Below are 18,417 nucleotides of genomic sequence, written 5' to 3'. Positions count from 1 at the left end.
CTCCAGTTCCCGGTCTCGACCCCTGAAAACCCAACCAGAACCATCGGTTCCTTCTAAGTCTCAACCGCAGTGTTCCTTTCAATCTTGGAGCTGTGGAACAACCGAGACTGACTGGTGGACCCAAAATCTTTCCCGGATCTTCCGAGGCAGACGCACCCAAGCAGCATGCGCCGCTTCAGAGCTTCTCCGCCGCGTGGCTTGATCTCTCCGACGCCTGCCGCTTCGCCCAGTCGCCGGCTGCGACAGGATGGATCCACGCACCCTCCTCCCCAATCGCAGTGGAAGCCCCTCTGCAACCCTTTCCGCCTCGCCTCGTCTCGCTCGCGCCCTCGCCGGCCGCGCCATGGTGCCCCGTCGCCGCTGTGGCAGAGCTTTGCCGCTGCTGCGTCAGACCGCCTCGCGACTCGCGCCCATCATCTCGCCGGATCCCTGGCTGCAAGCCCCGATGCCTTCCGGCTTTTCCACCTCTCCACAGTCGCGCCGCCCACGGACTCGCTCCGCGACGATTCCTCCATCGCCAACCCCGACTCCGGCAGCGACAGCTCCTTTTCTCGCCCCACCAGTGCCGTGCTCCGGCAATGCCGTTGTTTCGTGCTCGATCGCGATGCAGCTCGCCCTGTCTTTTCACCTGTTGCAACCTCGCTTGTAGCGTCGTTCTCCTGTCACACCAATCAAATCTACCGCTCGACGACGCCCGCCTCTGCCAAATCTTAACCCCGGCAAAACCGCGCCTGCGCCGCCTTGTCTCCAGTGCCCAATGGCCGAAGACGCTATCTCCGAAGTTCTGTTCCGCCACCCATCGCCGCTCAATCGCCACCATGGCAGCGCACTCCATCCTTTTCTTCCGGTCTTCGTGCTACTCCATCTCTCTCTCTTCCGCGCCACTATAAAAGGGAATGCCAGAGTTCCACCGGAGTTCCTTCGCCTTTGCTGTTTCGCCGTCCCTACTATGAGCACACTTGAGCAATCCCACTGAAACTTTTGAGAGTTCCCCTTCTCCGCTCAGATGCGCTTCTCCCCAATCCACCCAGCCATCTGCTCCTCCGCGCTGTGCTAGAGCTTCCTTGTTGCCCACAAGAAGCTCCGCCGCCGCTGGAGCACCCTCCAACCTCGCCGCCACCCAAGCCTTAGCGCTTGAGTCCTTCCGCCCAAGTCTGTTCCTTCCCGACCCCAAAGCTTCACCTATAACCCTGAAGGTAAGCTGCCGACCCCTTACCGGTTCGCCCGACCCTATCTGTTCGTCCGACCCCTTTCCGTCTCGCCCGACCCTGTCTGTTCCGCCGACCCTTATCCGCCTCGCCCGAGGGCTCGACTGTATCTGTTTCCTTGACCCGAGGGTATCTATGTAAAAGATCAGGATTTCTCTACGTTAAGTCTGAGCACCCCGAACACAGTTATCCCTTAAATTTTAAGGGTCAGATCACAAGTCTATTCCCATCCAACCCTTTTATCTTGCTTTTCACCAACTAAAGTAAACTTCCCCACCTTTTCTGTAGCCTTGTTACAAGTGTCCGAGCTTAAACTGCAAGTGTTGTTGAAATAACCGTCTAAACACTAACTCCTGCATTGCATTCGTGTAGAGTTACATCTCGCTGACGGTGTCTGCGAGCTACACCCGGCACCCGAAGACGGAGCTGTAGCTAAGATGCCAACTCCAGAAGCCAAAGCCGCCCCAGCTGAAGACCAGTTCTCCTCCCCTCCGCTTGAAGTCAAACCCCGGAGCATGAACCCATCTTCCAAACTTGTGCATGCCTTCCTTCTCATGATTGTGCATTTACGTATAGGAGTTGTCTGCAACCATAGATGCATGCCCTAGTTCCTTTGAAATGTACACTAGTCTGTTGGGTCGAGTAGTCGCTATGCTTAAATAGGAATCGGTAAAAGCCGAGTGATTTCCTGTCACTTGCGAGTTATAGGAGTTGGTTGGTTTCCCTTATGTTACAACTATAAGGACGATGGATGGGGCAGAGTTTTGGTTAACTCTTTTGATGGTCGGCTGATCGCCTCGTCTGTTTACTGAATCTGTTAAGGCCCGACAGTGGTGGTGTTCGTGATCAAGTGTTTGAAAGTACTAACCTCATACTCAGTATGAGATGGGGAAGTCTAGTACCTGATTGAACCTAGACGTGAGCGGTCGCCCCACTGTCCTTGGAAGGAAGTTCCCGTGCGGCCGCACGTGGTGGCAAGTGTGGTCACAGAACGGCAGAGGCTGGGTCTGTGGAACCTTGCACCAAAGGAAGTGGGCCCAACACGGGTTAGGGAATTGATGGGGAAGGCCGACACAGGAAGCGACCCTCGGTGGTGCGCGGATGTCGTGAGATTAGGTTCACCATGCATGGTTAAAGAACTCGAATCGATTCGTCTGCCTCTCACAGTTTGAGACTGCTTGATCGTTATGCTACACTGAGTATTAAAAGAGTCTGATGATGACATGACCTTGATGATGAGCTTGTTTGCATAAGTTGGATCTATGTTTGCTTAGAGTAAGTTGCAAATGTAGACTGGTTAATGAACTTAGAATTTGAGCTAAAACTTGGAAATAAGGATCTATATAGTGCTTTTGACAAACAAACCCCTCAGCCAAAGAGCCTTGCATGTCTAGAAGTGGTGGGGTAGTTTTTCTAGTCTTGTTGAGCTTAGAAGCTCAGCCTTGTTTGTGGCTTCTCTTTTCAGGTGAAGTTGCAGCTTCTGAGCTTGCTGCTGGCACTTGGCCGCCCCAGCTCCCTCCGGGTTGGATGGTCGAGTGGGATCCCTCCTCGGACGGCGGGGAATGGGATCATTGATGTCCTGGCTGGCCTCACCAGGGACATCCGACCCCGACGAGTAGCTTCCGCTTTGTTTTATCTTCTGTTATTTTCTTCAGAACTTGTTAAACTCTGATTTACAACCAAGTGTGTAACAACTGGTTAATCAAATGGTGGACCTGTTGTATTCTCTGGAACCACTCACCTTCATGTGGGTTATGCTAACTTGGTCCTGTCAAGTGGTTAAATCGGATGAAATCCGACGGCACCTCGAGTTAACGCGATTAAGGCATGAGGATCGCATCTTAAGCGACTTAACCGTGCTTTAGTTGAGTTAATCCGAGGTGGTTCCGCCACAGATAGATAGATAGATAGATAGATAGATAGATAGATAGGCACACAGATAGATAGATAGATAGATAGATAGATAGATAGATAGATAGATAGATAGGCACACAAATAGATAGATAGATAGATAGATACAAATAGATAGATAGATAGATGCTTGAATTACCGAGTAAATAAAGAACATCTCAAAGATCCATAGATGAGTTAAAGCAAATAAAGAACATTAAAAATGCACTTAAAAACGCACAGGCGAAAGAACATCAAAAGGATCCATAGATATGTTCAGGTAAACTATAAAAGAACATGTATACCAACGAGACAATGCCCGGCATTCTGGCATCCAGTGGCTGCAAATAAACAAGCACGCCTCTGGTCCTGCGCATCCAGAGCACGGCATGGCCAAGGCTCACATCCTCGTTCTGTCGTTCCCGGCTCAGGGCCACGTCACCCCACTCATGGAGCTCTCCCACCGGTTGGTCGACCAAGGCTTCGAGGTTACCTTCGTGAACACCGAGATGCAACATGCGAGGGTGCTCTCGGCGCTGCCGGCGGGTGGCGCGGCGGTGCTTGGCGGCATCCACCTGGCATCCATCCCCGACGGGCTGGCCAATGACGAGGACCGCAAGGACCTCAGCAAGCTCGTCGACTCCTGCTACCAGCACATGCCGGGGCACCTGGAGCGGCTCGTCGCCGAGATGGAGGCGGCCGGGAGGCCCAAGTTCAAGTGGCTCGTCGGCGACATGACCCTGGGTGCGTGCTCTGAGGCCGCCAAGAAGCTCGGCGTCAGGCTCGCCTCGTTCTGGACGGCGTCGGCGGCGTGCTTAGCAATCATGCTCAACATCCCCAAGTTGGTAGAGGAAGGACTCATCAACGAGCAGGGTGCGTGTACTAATAGTTGCAAGCTGGTCCCTTTTAAAACTTACAACTACATATTCCGTCTTGCGGTTTAGTCAAAGATTACATCTTACTAATAGTTTTCTTTAGGGGCTTCACGTTAATCCTACAGCTTTACGAGATGTGATAGGAAAAGGATAAATCTTAAACATTCTCATAAAAATCATAAATATCCGACATTAATCTGATAGACTCTTATCATCATAGTTACCTGATACATTGTGTTTTTAAAAAAGATTACCCACCTTTATGATTATGTAATAGTCTAAAGTAACCCCTATATCTATATCTAATTATCTATATCTATAATTGTTAGGTGCTAAGGATTCAAACGGGTGGTAGCTAATAAACGTTCTAACAATTAGCATGGCACTAGCTAACAATTATCCCATTAGCTATCCCAATCAAGCTAAAATTAGTTTTATCCTTTTTTTTCATGTTTGGCTGCATTCCGGACATTTAACAGTTCCAACCACCTTAACCAATTTATTACCTTATGGATCCATGTACCCTTCAGCTAGTGAGCTAGCTAATTTTAGTCATGAGCTATCAGCTAGCTAAATATTAATAGCTAATGATCCAAATTTCAAACAGAGTCTAACCACCTCTACCAGCATAAAAAATAATCTAAAGTAACCTTACAATCTTTATCGATAAAAGTTGTAAGGTTACTTTAGATATCTAAATTGCTCACCTATACTATTATAAAAGGTAATTTAAAATAAAAATAAAGAAAATAGTCTATAGATTTTCATTTTATTTAAATTACATACCTATGCCATTATTAAAAATAACACAAATTAGCCCCATTGTGCCATTATAAAACACCCAAATGAACATATGGTTCTGATTACCCTTTTCTTTATGTTATTATAGAAAATACTAAGTTACGGCACGTATGATGTATGTCATTACGTAGACCATATAGAGGAAGATATAAGAATATTGATTTTCACGTTAAACACATGTTGCTTAAGTTAAGTATTAATTAAAAAATATGCAGGTGCTGAAAAACTACAAACATTGATGAAAATGTGTATACAGTAACTACTAACTAACGTTTATCACAAACTGATTACCGGGTAAAGATAAATATGTTCCTATATGAGGGTTTTGATTACTAGCCACTGGTTTTTTTGAATTTTTAATACTACTTATTATGACACCTAAAATTAAAACTCCTGAGGGAGAACAGGTTGATGAATAATTCTACTTAACCACACGAACAACCCGTGCTCGTATTGCAGGCTGGCCAGAGCGAGATGAGACGTTCCAGGTCGCTCCCGAGATGCCGCCGCTCCATACGACGAGGATGCCGTGGATGGTCGAGATGGGCGCGCCAGTAGGGAACCCGGCGTTGTTCCAGGCGTTGACAAGGTTCTACAAGTTGGAGAACCTCGGCGAGGTGGTCATCTGCAACTCGTTCCATGAGGCCGAGATTGGGGCGTTCAAGCTCTTCTCCAACCTCATGCCCATTGGCCCGCTGTTCGCCGACCAGGAGTTGCAGAAGCCCGTGGGACACTTCCTGCCGGAAGACGAGAGCTGCATCAAGTGGCTCGACGCGCAGCCGGACCGGTCCGTCGTGTACGTAGCCTTCGGCAGCCTTGCCATCTTCGACACGCGCCAGTTCGAGGAGGTTGCCGAGGGGCTGGAGCTCACCGGGCGCCCGTTCCTGTGGGTGGTAAGGCCGGACTTCACCGTCGGCCTGAGCAAGGCGTGGCTCGCCGAGTTCCAGCAACGCGTCGCCGGCATGGGCATCATCGTCAGCTGGTGTTCCCAGCAACAGGTCACTGCAGCTACTGATAGAAATTAACATGGCGACAGAGTGTGTGATGGAATATGCTCTATTTCATTTCTAACAGGTCCTGGCGCACCGTGCGGTGGCGTGCTTCGTATCCCACTGCGGGTGGAACTCGACGATGGAGGGTGTCAGGAACGGCGTGCCGTTCCTGTGCTGGCCCTACTTCTGTGATCAGTACCTGGACCGGACCTACATCACCGATGTTTGGAAGACCGGCGTCGCGGTGTCGCCTGGCGCGGATGGCATCGTGACGAAGGAGGAGTTGAGGAGCAAGGTGGAGCAGGTCCTCGGCGACGACGACATCAAGGAGAGGGCACAACTCTTCATGGATGCTTCTCGCCGGTGCATCGGTGGAAGTGGATCGTCGTCCGAGAACTTCAACAAGTTTGTGAACTTGCTAAGTGAATGAAAACGATGCACCTTCATTAAGTGATGAATGGAATCACCTTCATAAAGAGGCATTTGAGGAACCACCTCAGCTATTCGATTATGTACTCCTACTAAATTTTCATAAAGTTTAATGTTATATATTGGAAAACATATTAAAAACATGTCCCTTTCTTTCACAAAAATGAAAGTTTAAAAAATACAGGGTTTGCAGCTAGCTTTATTCTTCCCTCAACATTTCTGCAGATAGTGCTTTGAAGTTTTACCATGCCCCGGTCAAGGGCGGATCTAGGCCCTTTTATTGGGGTCAGCCGACCTCGACAATTTTGTGCAAAATGAATGAGAAATAACTGTTATGCACTGTTCTGTAATAACTATCTTAAGACCCCAGTCCGCAATCTATTATCTTAATACAATAGTGTTTGCTGAAAGGTTCTAGAAATTCCCACATTAATCGAAAAAAGAGAAGGACATATATCGTTGGATTTTACGAAGATCTAACGGTCTAGATCAACCAAACACTCAATATCCAACACAACTATAATAATTAATTTTGAAATTAAAAAAGAGAAGAATATACACCGCTGGATTTTATGACGGTCTAAGTCAGCCAAACAGTCAATATCCAGTACAACTATAATAATTAACTTTGGAATTAAAATATGAAGAATAAGTAGTTTGATTCTTGTATGCTCCCTCAATTCGTTTTTCATCTATATGTATTGCGTCGGGAAAGGTATTCGGTTTTGATCTGCGTAGGAGTCGGCGCGCGTCCGTTCGCATCCTGCATGCAGCGTTAATGCATTGCCCCGTCCCTAGATGGAAATCTTCTTTGCCAACAACTCTAGAAAAAACAAAAGAACATAAATAAAATCAAGAAGTTAACAGATCAATATTCATGTACGTGCATGCTGTTGCTGTGCAAGAATAAAAATCTAAGAAGCTAACATATCGAGATTCATATATACTCCTATATGGAGCGTTTGCTTTAATTTTTGATGATCTAATGGAGAAGATTTTAACTAAAGAGTCAGTGTAGAAATATAGCTATATATTTGATTTTTTTCCGTCTCATCCATATCACTTGCGCTCCATTGCTAAAAGTTTTATTAGAAAATGATGATTAAAGACGGTAAGTCCTAGAAATAATAGCACACAGAAGTGTTTCCTGTTCCCAATGAATCCGTGGTTCGCACTGGAAGTACAAAATTTTCCTCAGGAATTCCCCATCACAGGTTTGGCTTATGTAACGTACACAAGTAGACGGACTCCTGGTCCGCCAGGATTTCGCGGAGTTCATCCAGAAGCAGACTGTAGAATCCTTTGTGCTCCACTAGCTTGGAGCTTGACAACATTGTTGGTCACTCCCGTGCTGGCGATGGCGACCAATCGGATGGCTGAGGGCGTCCCCAGCATGGGCAAGGTGGTGAAAGCCGTTACCTTGGGCGTTGTGCTGGTGCAAAAGTTCATCGAAGGCATCGAGTGACTTGAAAGCCTATCTCCGCGTGACTCCACGATGGTCAAGCCGAATTAACTGCGAAGTGCTAATTTATGCATGCCACCACAAAATAAACAATAATCTCCAAATGGCGCATTGTGCTTCGATGGACGATGTCACGAGCTCTGGAACTAAGTTCGAAAAGCCGATCGCGAGATGAAGAACCTTAGTAGTCGCTTGACATGGTCGAATGTTACTCCGACCAGCAGCCCGTTCAAATATATTGTGGCTCAATCGGCTGCTTGGTCAAGAGAGCTGTGCAGCTTGCCTGGGTGGCCGGTCATGGCAGCCGTGGTCAGCATTTGTGTGTGCGGCTACAACAAGTAAGATTGTACGAAGGCAAAGCAATGCGAAAAAAGGGATTTCAAGACAAGCAACATTAGAATATGCCTTAGCCGCTTGCCATCCTTTTGTTTAGATTTTTCTTCAAAATAGAAATTGGCCATGGCAAGCAACACCATTGTAGATTTGATAATGATTCAATCTCAAATTTTGCTATTGTATTTTACAACAGATTCCTCTCTTCATAAATAACACAATCGTTCCAACAAATAAATTATTCTCATATTTACAATCACTAATTGTCTTTATCAAGATATACCTGTGAGATTCTTGCTTCCAACATTTAGAGATCCAAAGGAAAATAAAAAACAGATTGATAATACACACAATGATCATACAGAAATCTTGTGCAAATATAAAATGGTGATTTACCATCTTGGCTTGAAGGCACGCAAGATAATATCTATAGAATGCCACAAAATGTGGATGGGCCAATATCTAGCTGGATAGGAAGCCTGATGCCGCTAACAAAGTTATGTTAGACTAAACCTCGGCAACAAGATGGGCCGTGTAAATTGCACCAAATACCCTGTCAGAGAAGATGATGATGTTGAAAGTGTCATCAAAGAAGAGGAAAAAGTAGACAAGATTGAAAACTCAAACCAGACCTCCTGGACTCTCCATGGGAGCTCCAAGAAAATGTACAGTACTAAAGTTGCAGGGCAGCTTAGTTTCCGAAGAAGGAAGAAGAATCTGATGAGAAAAAAGAGAGAAAATGATGGATAAATCTTAGGTCTAGGTTAATGGGCCAAAATAACTGTATTGGAGAGAATCAACAAAAAATTATTTGACTACTCATTTAAAATATACTAAAGTATCACTAAGAAATATATTACAATAATCTTTTCTAAAATAATATAGTATTATTACAATAAGAACTAAAAAACAAAATAAGATCATTTGACTAAATTCACTGCAAGTAAAACAAGAGCAAAATTTAGTATGAAAAAAAAACTAGCTGTCGTGCTATTTGCGCGGGGCACCTTGCTAGTGTTGATAACCCTGCATTGATCTTGGCTGGCTTCCCCTAGGCCTGGTCCAAGTTTCTTGCACCTGCACGGCTCAATCCAAATGGAACATGAGCCCATTAGGATTTAGGACATGTTCTGTTTATATTTCCCAGCATTCCAAGCCAGTTTGGTCATGACCAAAATCAAAGCAAGGCCAAATTTTGGCTAAGAGGGTGTTGTTTAGATTGAGGCCATGTCAAAGCTCATGACATGCCAAACATAATTATTTGTATGACATGTAGGCACATATATGATAATGATTTTCAGAATTTAAACATATTCAGTATGGGTCTTGATGGATCGGTTTAATTCACGAATTGTAGTGATGCAAAGGGATTATTAGTTGGGATCATAGTTTAGGAGATATAGAGCCTGATCACTACTCCGTAAGCAATTAATACATTTGGCTTTCTTCTGCCACGTAGCCAGTTCATGGGGCCGGGTAGCTGGCCGCTCGGACCAGCAAAATGGTCATCCGAAATTTGCCGCGGTTTCGTGAAGAGGTAGGCTGGTCAAAGTTTGGCTTGCATCCGGACAGTGGTTAAATTTTCTTAGCATGATAAATTTTTTGTCTGGTTTACTAGTGCTTCGATCAAAACGAGCACGTGGTGAACTAGCACGCATATAAGGGTATGTGGAAGGCCATACGGAGACACCGAGGAACCGGTTGGAGGGCAAATTAGTTGGAAATTCAATTCAATGCTCGCTCTCTAGCAGTGATTACAACCTTAGATTTCTCGCCACTTGCTCCGCGTGGGGTGCACATGACTACAACACCAGAATCATAGGTGGCTATTCATTATGTTGTTTGCACCCTTTCCTCCCTTTTTATTTTTCTCTATCATTTTCTTTTTCTAATTCTTTTCTCTTCCACCCCACTTGTCTCCATCATGGTTACTAAAAATAGATTTACTCATACAACTCTATCAATCTTTCCGTTTTTTGTTTCTAAACAAATTCAGTTTGTTCGGGATGACCTATATATATGAACAAGTTTTAAGATTATATGCTTTTAACCATCTTTGAACAAGTTTTGTACAAAATTGGTCATGTTGTTATGAATAAATTTTTTTACAGAAGTTTGTTGAACGAATTGCTCTAAAAACTTATTTTTAAAAGTTAAATTTCTCCCAAGAAGTTATCCTAGCAACATTATCGTAAAAGTTATGCTAAAAAAGTTACCATTAAGAACTAAGTAATTGTATAGAGAATTATGCATAAAAGTTGTTCCAAGAAGCTCTCCTTTCAACATTCTTGTGGAAGTTGCGCTAAAAAAAATTTCATTGACAAGCTGTCTGCAAAAGTTATGCACAAAGGTGTACACGAAGCAACTTAACAACATTCCCGGACAAAGTTGACCTACAAAGCTATCTTAAAAATTTTGTTCAAAAAAGGTACATGTACAAGATATTTCAAAGAACAAAAGTGATGGGATTGTCTGAAATCAAGTGTTGATGACCGCACTCCTAATGGGCGCCCGCTAATCAGCAAACCCATCGACTCGGCATCAAGTGGATTAGCTTGTGGATAGAGAGAAGCCAAATAGTGTTGAAACAAGCAACTTATTGGTAGTACATTGGTGGAGGACTAATATACAAGAACATATTTCCTTTATGTTTGAAAAATGTGGCTGAAACAAGAAGAATATTTAAGAGTTGATGAATTGCAATCACTATCAAAGAATCCTCCTTCATTGTCGGGTGCAAATTGGCAGTATTGTTGGTTATGGATCTCAACAGTAGGCAATTGCAATGGTACTCATTAGTATTGGTATTACCAGTTGGAGAACCCAATAGTACAAGGGGTCAACACAAACATTGTCGCACTAACTATTTATGGGCTTCGTATCTTTATTGATTGATGAGTCCAACCACTAGTGTTGTTTGGTCCTTCACTACTTATAGTGATGTGCAACACCACATATGCCTAATGAACCGATATATGGCCCAAACGAGCAGCCCAGAAAACTAATTTTTAAGTGATTCAGGAATTGTGACCGTCCCGCCCCCGCGCTCACCTCCACCGCGAATGCCTACGCACGACACTATCACATTCATTAATAAGTGATTCAGCCGTTTTCATCTGTCTTGAGTTTATGAACTGCACACCCCTGCTTAGCTAGTGCCCAATCGTTGTCAAATGTCAAATATGCGTTCCTCGAGAAATTTACTTTTTAAAACGAAGGTGCTGAAATTTTCATCTACTATATTAGTGTGTTTCTTAGCTTGGCAGCTGGATTTTTCACCTCCAAAACCGTACACTTTACCGGTGACGTGGAAGAGAGAATTCAGTGGACAGGAATCCATCATTTACCACTCCTGATAAAAAAAAATTCAAATTACTCCCCTCAAGTATAACCAAAGTCTAGATAACCCCTAAAGTATTTTTTCAATTTAACCCCTAAACTATGCCATTTTTATCTTTTTGTTTCTTCATGCACAAGTGGAGGCTTAAGTTTAAATTTTGCAAGATGATAGCAAGATATCATAAGACATGTTAGAAAAATATATCATGAATTTTTATCATTATTTGGATAGGGTACGATATTTAATAATAAAATTTATCCTTGAGATACAAAATTATATAAAAAATAATGATAAAAAATTCATAAAATATTTTTTAATATAGATTATGGTGTCCACTATCATCCTGCAAATTCTTAAATTAAAATTCAACTTGTGTATAGAGAAATAAATTAAATTTCAACTTGTGCATAGAGAAAAAAAAAGAACAGGTTGAACTAAATAGTATAGTTTAGAGGTAAATTGAACGAATATATAGTTTATAGGGTTATATGAACTAGGGAGTAATTTGGCCGATAAAAAAATCTCTCGTTTCATCCGGCATGTCGATAACAGCAATGACTCGCGTGCAAACATTTGACGTTGACGATGCGGAAAAGAAGAGTACTCTTCACATCGAAACTCCCCACTTGCCCGCAGGTTGTCACGCTCCAGTGCTCCACACACTCCTCGCGCCTCGCCGGCCGACTGCACGGCCGCAGAGCTCGCCGCCGCGCAGGTTACGGAGAGAACGAGCTCGCAGAGGCAGCCCATGGACACGGCCACCGCGGCGCCTCACGTCCTGGTCCTGCCGCTCCCGGCGCAGGGCCACGTCACCCCTCTCATGGAGCTCTCGCACCGCCTCGTCGACCGCGGCTTCCAGGTCACCTTCGTCAACACCGAGCCCATCCACGCCCTCGTGCTCGCCGCCCTGCGGCCGCCGCCGGCAGCCGGTGGCAGCGCCGCGCTCCCGGACGGGATCCGCCTGGTGTCCGTCCCCGACGGGCTGGGCGACGGCGACGACCGCAGGGACCTCTGCAGGTTCGTGGACGCGCTCTCGCGGTGCGTGCCGGGATACCTGGAGCAGCTCATCAGGGAGACAAAGGTCAAGTGGCTCGTCGGCGACGTGAACATGGGGATGTGCTTAGAGGCCGCCAAGAAGCTCGGCGTCCGGGTGGCCGCCGTGTTCCCTGCCTCCGCGGCGTGCCTCGGGACGCTGTTCAAGGTCCCCCAGCTGATCGAGGAAGGCTTCTTCGACGAAAAGGGTATGGTTAGTTGCATGAACCATGAAGCATCACCATTGCTAGCTCGAGATGTCTTGTGTGATCTCAATTTGTTTGCTTGGCATAATAATTTTGGTTGTCTCCTCGATTCCTTGCACGACGTAATACCAAGGGAAATTCATTTTCACAGTGTGTCACTGTGTCCTGTGTGGCGAATGAGAGCTGATGAACCTCGAATCGGCACGATTCGTTCGAGCTCGCCCCGGGATTGCCGCCGCTGTGCCCGTCGGAAATGCCATGGAGCATCGACGGCGCCATCGAAGGACGGGAGCTCGCCTACCAGCTGGTTTCCCGGAACACCCAGGCGGCACGCGACCACGCCAAGATCATCGTGTGCAACTCGTTCCGCGGCGCCGAGGCCGCGGCGTTCGAGCTGTTCCCGGGCATCCTGCCCATCGGCCCGCTGTTCGCCGACGCGGCGCTGCGGAAGCCCGTGGGGCAGTTTTTCCCGAAGGACACGGAGTGCCTGCCGTGGCTCGACGCGCAGCCCGACGGCTCCGTCGTGTACGTCGCGTTCGGCAGCTTCGCCATCTTCGACCCGCGCCAGTTCACGGAGCTCGCTGAGGGGCTGGAGCTCACTGGCCTCCCGTTCCTCTGGGTGGTGCGCCCGGACTTCACGACCGGCGACCTGAGCGAGGCGTGGTTCGACGAGTTCAAGGATCGTGTCGCCGGCAAGGGCATGGTGGTCAGCTGGTGCCCCCATCAGCAGGTGTAGTAGTTACCAGGTCGACCATGTTCATCTTTGCTCCCTCATGATCGTGGATTCGTGGTTCTGATTTCTCGACTTACTCATCGTCTCAACGTTCAGGTTCTGGCGCACCGCGCCGTGGCGTGCTTCGTGTCGCACTGCGGGTGGAACTCGACGATGGAAGGGGTGAGGGACGGCGTGCCGTTCCTGTGCTGGCCATACTTCGTCGACCAGTTCGCGAACCGGAGTTACATCTGCGACACCTGGAGGACAGGCTTGGCGGTATCGTCCGGTGAAGATGGTATCGTGACAAAGGAGGAGGTGAGTGGCAAGGTGGAAAGGGTCATCGGCGACGAGGGGATGGCGGAGAGGGCAAGGATGCTGAGGGATGCTGCTTCCAAGTGCCTCGGCGAGGGCGGCTCCTCGCGTGAGAATTTCAATAGGTTGGTCGATCTCCTGCGTCAGTGACCTGCATTTTGCTCCGCCAAGCTAGGTGCGCCCTACGATCATTTCAGTCACGGTCTAGCTCTAGCATATGAAGAACTAGCAAAGTGAAACGCAAATAGCACGGCTAGATTCAATACTATATTCTTCTTACAATTCACTTATATATATCTTTACCCTCTTCCAACATTTATTTAAGATATTCTGTACATACGGCCACATTTGTGTGCATCAAATATTTGTTCTCAAAGTGTTTTTTATGCTTTATTTTTCAAATCTCTACCTAATGTTAAAGCAAGTAAAGCTTCTGCCAAAAAAATTTCGTCCGTCCAGAGAGCTCCCGCGCCGCCCCGCCTCGGCCCCGGCCGCCCGCCCACCCGCCCGCCATGGCCGCTCGCCCGGCCACACCCGAGCTGCCTCGGTCGTGCCCGAGCCGCCTCCCCGGCCCTGGTCGCCCGCCCGGCCGCGCCACCCCACCCAGCCATGCCTGAACCGCCCCCGGCCCCGGCTGCACCACCCCACCTCGGGCCCGGCCGCCTGTGCCGCCCCGGCCCCGCCCGTGCCTGAGCCGCCTCAACCGGGGGAGAGGGAGGAGGAGCGAGGGAAGAGGGAGTGGGGGCCGGTCGGATCCGGTGGAGGAGAAGGAGAGGGAAGAGAGCGCCGCCCGAGGTGTCGGGCCTGCTCTCCGCCGGGCAGGGCCAGGTCGTCGGCGGCAGCATTGTGGGGCCGCTCGTCACTGCGGGGCCCATCACCGTCTTCACCACCACCTTCGCCAACGCTGTCTACGAGCGCATCCCGCTACCCGACGCCCTCGACACCGACGTCAAGCCCGACCTCTCCACCGCCACCTCAGCAAGGCAGGTGGTACAGCCGCCGAAGCTGCTGTTGGCCCCACCCTCCCAGCACCAACCTCTGGCCATGGGCGGCGCCATGGCATGGGGAACAGAGAGGGGAAAGTCGCGGAGCAGTAGGCAGCAGCCACAGTTGGACGGAACGAAACAGAACGGCTCCGTTCAGGTGACATGTGGACGGTAGCATCGTTGGTTTCCGTCTCCCATGGTGAAAGCGTGGGCGGGTAGATAAGTAGATGACCACACGTTGAGCACCGATGACATGTGGGGACACGCAAGGTCTGGGCCCACGCGTGGCTGGCTGGGTAGGAACGGAGGCGGGTGCGCTAGGTTCGGACGCGGTGGTAGAGATGGCTGTTGGCTAGGCACCCTAGGGCCCATCGAAAGACTTGTAAGACTTGTACGGATCCGATCAGGGGAACGTACCCGAAACCTGCTCGGACATGAAGACTACTCTGCAAGGCGCGTAGGCTTCCTGGACCCCCCAAAGACTAGTCGGGTCTAAAGGAAACTACTCTACCGAGTTAGAGTAGGACTCTATAATGTACTCGACTAGAACTCCTGTCCTGTAACCCTGCTCCCCTGACTATATAAGGGCGAGCAGGGACCCCCTCCAGAGAGAAGGCACAACTCAACACAAGTTCAATATAACCAACACACAGGACGTAGGGTATTACGCGATCTACTGGCCCGAACCTATCTAAATCGTGTTCCTTGCATCACCATCAACTCTTTGATTCTCGACTACACCTACCACACAAAAGACCACCTTGGGTACTCCCTAGGCGGGTTGCCGGTCTAAAACACCGACAGCTGGCGCGCCAGGTAGGAGAAGTCACCGAGTTTCTCCGCACGAGATCGATGGCATCAGTCATCATCAAGCCAGTGTTCACCTTCGAGGCAGATGCAACTTTCGTCTTTGGCTCCTGGCTCTACATCATCGATGGCGCTGGATCTTTTCAATGCTACATCATCAACAACCAGGAGAAGAAGCGTCCTGACGAAAACTCTATTTGTCAAGAAGCAGAGGATTTCGTCGAGAAAATTAAAAAGTTCAACGTCAATGACATCGAGTTTGACTACGCCTCGGACTCAACCCCGACTCGGACTAACAAACGTCGGCTGGCATCTAAGTCATCACGCAAACTGACTCCAACCCGAAGTCGATTCCCGCTCGGACTCCGCAACGCAGCCACTGTCCACCAAGAACTCCTCACTTGAGTCCGGTTGGACTCAAGTCAGTCGAGGACTGTGACTACGACTCAGACTCCATCCAAGAGATCCCTTTTATCAGGCCCAGCTCAAGGCTTGGTAATTACTTCGACTCCGCAAGGTAGATTCATTTATTAGCCTGGGATGAAACCACTGTTCCTTGCCCAAGATTACGAGTCGTGTCTTGTCGCTCACATGGACAACCTCATATATCAAGAGGGTATCCCACTTACTTCAACCCGCGAAGAAGGAAGCACTACAGAGATTGCAACATCAAGCTCTGGAAGCTACTACCCGGACAGAGAAATCTTCATCATCACGTCACCAAACAACGATGCAGGTGCCAGCCACCAGAAAACTCCTCGACGGGTTGGACAACTCAATGACATCTCACAAGATGAGTTGTCAGCTAACGCCCCGCAAGGTGAAACCTCTGAATAGAGAAATCAAAGAAAGGCACGCAATGCTGCGCGAGCAGATCATCGCCGACTACTAGCTACGAACATTCCTATCGTGAACCTCAAAAGAGCATTCGATGCAGTGCAAGCTCGAGAGCACAATACTCCACTTGCAGCAATTGCCTCGATCAATCTCATATCAACTCTCATACCACATGACAGAGACAATGAGTTAACAGCACAACTCGCGGAAAGAGGCAATGAGTTAATAGCACAACTCACAGAACAAGCTTACAAACTACTTGATAAGGAATCACCGATCCCATCTATTCCTCAGAACTCGGCCCACCAGGATGGCAGCAGAGACATTGCAGTCCACGGTGGCAATCACGAGACTCCAAAAAATAGTCATAAAGTAGTCAACCAGCCAAGACAACATAGCGGTGAATGCGAACCCTTTACAAACATATTTTTAGATGAGTTGCAGGGGAGTCACACGACCAAGTCAAGCAGGGGAGTCACACGAGATATTTTAGATGAGTTGCATTTTTAGATGACAGCCCTTTACAAACATATTTTTCAAAGAAAGGTCCTTTAGGTAGGTAATAAGGGCATTGAAATAAATAAAAAGTTTCAATGCAGTCGTTCTCATTGGATTATATTCAACACACAAGACATTATCCCAAAAAAGGTACAAAATGATATGAAAAAAATCAAATTTGTGGTTCATAACCATAATTTATAAATCCATACATTAATTGATTAATTTGCAAACATCTAAATAGATATTACTCTTAGAACTCTCAACTGCAGCCATTCCGATCCTCAACCTAATAAAACTCAACTATCGCTATTACTCTTCTATAAATTATCCAAATATAGCATCAAAAGTACATATTAAGTCATATTAAAACATGATTAGAGTCATTTTAAAACATGATTAGCTACATATAGACCATATTATATAGTATGGTAATATATAGATGTAGTTTTCATGTACCCGTAGCAACGCATGGGTATATTTGCTAGTAACTATAAAAACCAAATTTACACATGTATTGCCTATACATAGATATGTTATTTAATTTATTTGAATTTAATTAATTATTTATTTAAAACATAATCTCATAGATTTGTCAGTTGCTCATGTATGACGTGGCTGCAAGTTGGCCTATCACCATAGCTCTTGCAAAATAATATCCACTCTCGTAAATCTATTGCTTTATCGGTGGCCTTGTCGCACCATCCGTAAATATCTGACCAAACATTGGACGTTAGCTTTTGCTCGGTAATTAGATATTTGTGAAAGTTAATCAAAGATGCAGAAGTAGTTTTGGGTTAAAGTGCTGCACCCATGCCGTGCGCACCCTGCATGTTAATATAGGGATGGAACAGCCCCATCCGTGGCTTATAGATAAGTTACAATCATCCTTGGTTTACAAGTAAATAATCTTAACAACCTTCTATCTAAAATACCAAGGATAGATATTCTAGATGTAACAATACATATCACTTATGCTAACCAAACTCTATTTCTCACACCCTCCCTCAATCACAACCTTACGAGGTTGAGATTGTGCTTGAAAATTTCTAGCTACCTCACTGGAAGTGCCTTTGTAAAACCATCAGCAACTTGATCACCCGTAGGTACATAATCAATACATAAGAAACTCTTTCTCGTACAAAATGATAATCAACTTCAATATGTTTAGTTCTAGCATGGAACACAGGATTAGCTAATAGATACTTGGCTCCAATGTTGTCACACCATATTTTTGCCATTGGAGGATGTGATATACCAATCTCTTTTAGAAGTGTCTGTATCCACATAATTTCACCTGTGGCATTTGCTACAGCTTTATACCTACTTCTGTGCTCGATCTTGACACAGTTGCTTGTTTGCGTGCACTCCAAGACACAAGATTAGTCCCTAGAAAAATAGCAAAGCCTCCTGTCGACCTTCTGTCATCTAGACAGCCAGCCCAATCTGCATCAGAGAACCCGCTCACAAGCAGTGAGTTGCTCTTACTAATTTTCAATCCGATCTTAGTTGATTGCTTCAAATATCTAAGAATATGCTTAACAACTAACCAGTGTGTCATTATAGGCACATGCAAGAACTGACATACTTTGTTTACCGGAAAGGAGATATCTGGTCTGGTAAGTGTTAAGTACTGAAGGGCTCCCACTACACTTCTGTATTGAGCTGCATCATTAGGCCCTAAAGGTGTACCA

At 46.7% G+C, this 18,417-nt stretch overlaps 2 protein-coding genes across 2 annotated transcripts; both read left to right on the top strand.

The window, feature by feature from the left end:
• Positions 1–3,326: 3,326 nt before the first annotated feature.
• On the top strand, positions 3,327–6,255 carry LOC140221397 (UDP-glycosyltransferase 83A1-like). The gene is made up of 3 exons (XM_072290981.1): positions 3,327–3,971; positions 5,234–5,772; positions 5,849–6,255. Exons 1-3 carry the CDS (start codon positions 3,488–3,490, stop codon positions 6,194–6,196), a joined length of 1,371 nt encoding a protein of 456 aa, XP_072147082.1. The 5' UTR covers positions 3,327–3,487; the 3' UTR covers positions 6,197–6,255.
• Positions 6,256–12,078: 5,823 nt separating this feature from the next.
• Positions 12,079–13,880, top strand: LOC117840201 (UDP-glycosyltransferase 83A1). The gene is given in 3 exon segments (XM_072291220.1): positions 12,079–12,576; positions 12,750–13,298; positions 13,398–13,880. Coding segments are annotated over 3 exon segments (1,395 nt in total). The 3' UTR covers positions 13,746–13,880.
• Positions 13,881–18,417: the final 4,537 nt, after the last annotated feature.

This window comes from Setaria viridis, chromosome 9, assembly GCF_005286985.2.
Source record: "Setaria viridis chromosome 9, Setaria_viridis_v4.0, whole genome shotgun sequence".
In the NCBI taxonomy this organism is placed as follows: domain Eukaryota; kingdom Viridiplantae; phylum Streptophyta; class Magnoliopsida; order Poales; family Poaceae; genus Setaria; species Setaria viridis.
Note: the sequence above shows the minus strand (reverse complement) of the source record. Positions and strands in the feature narration are given on the sequence as shown.

Coding starts and splice junctions, on each gene's coding strand:
- LOC140221397 (XM_072290981.1), top strand. CDS start 3,488: ATGGCCAAGGCTCACATCCTCGTTCTGTCGTTCCCGGCTCAGGGCCAC. Junction 3,972..5,233: donor AGGACTCATCAACGAGCAGG/GTGCGTGTACTA, acceptor CTCGTATTGCAG/GCTGGCCAGAGCGAGATGAG. Junction 5,773..5,848: donor GCTGGTGTTCCCAGCAACAG/GTCACTGCAGCT, acceptor CATTTCTAACAG/GTCCTGGCGCACCGTGCGGT.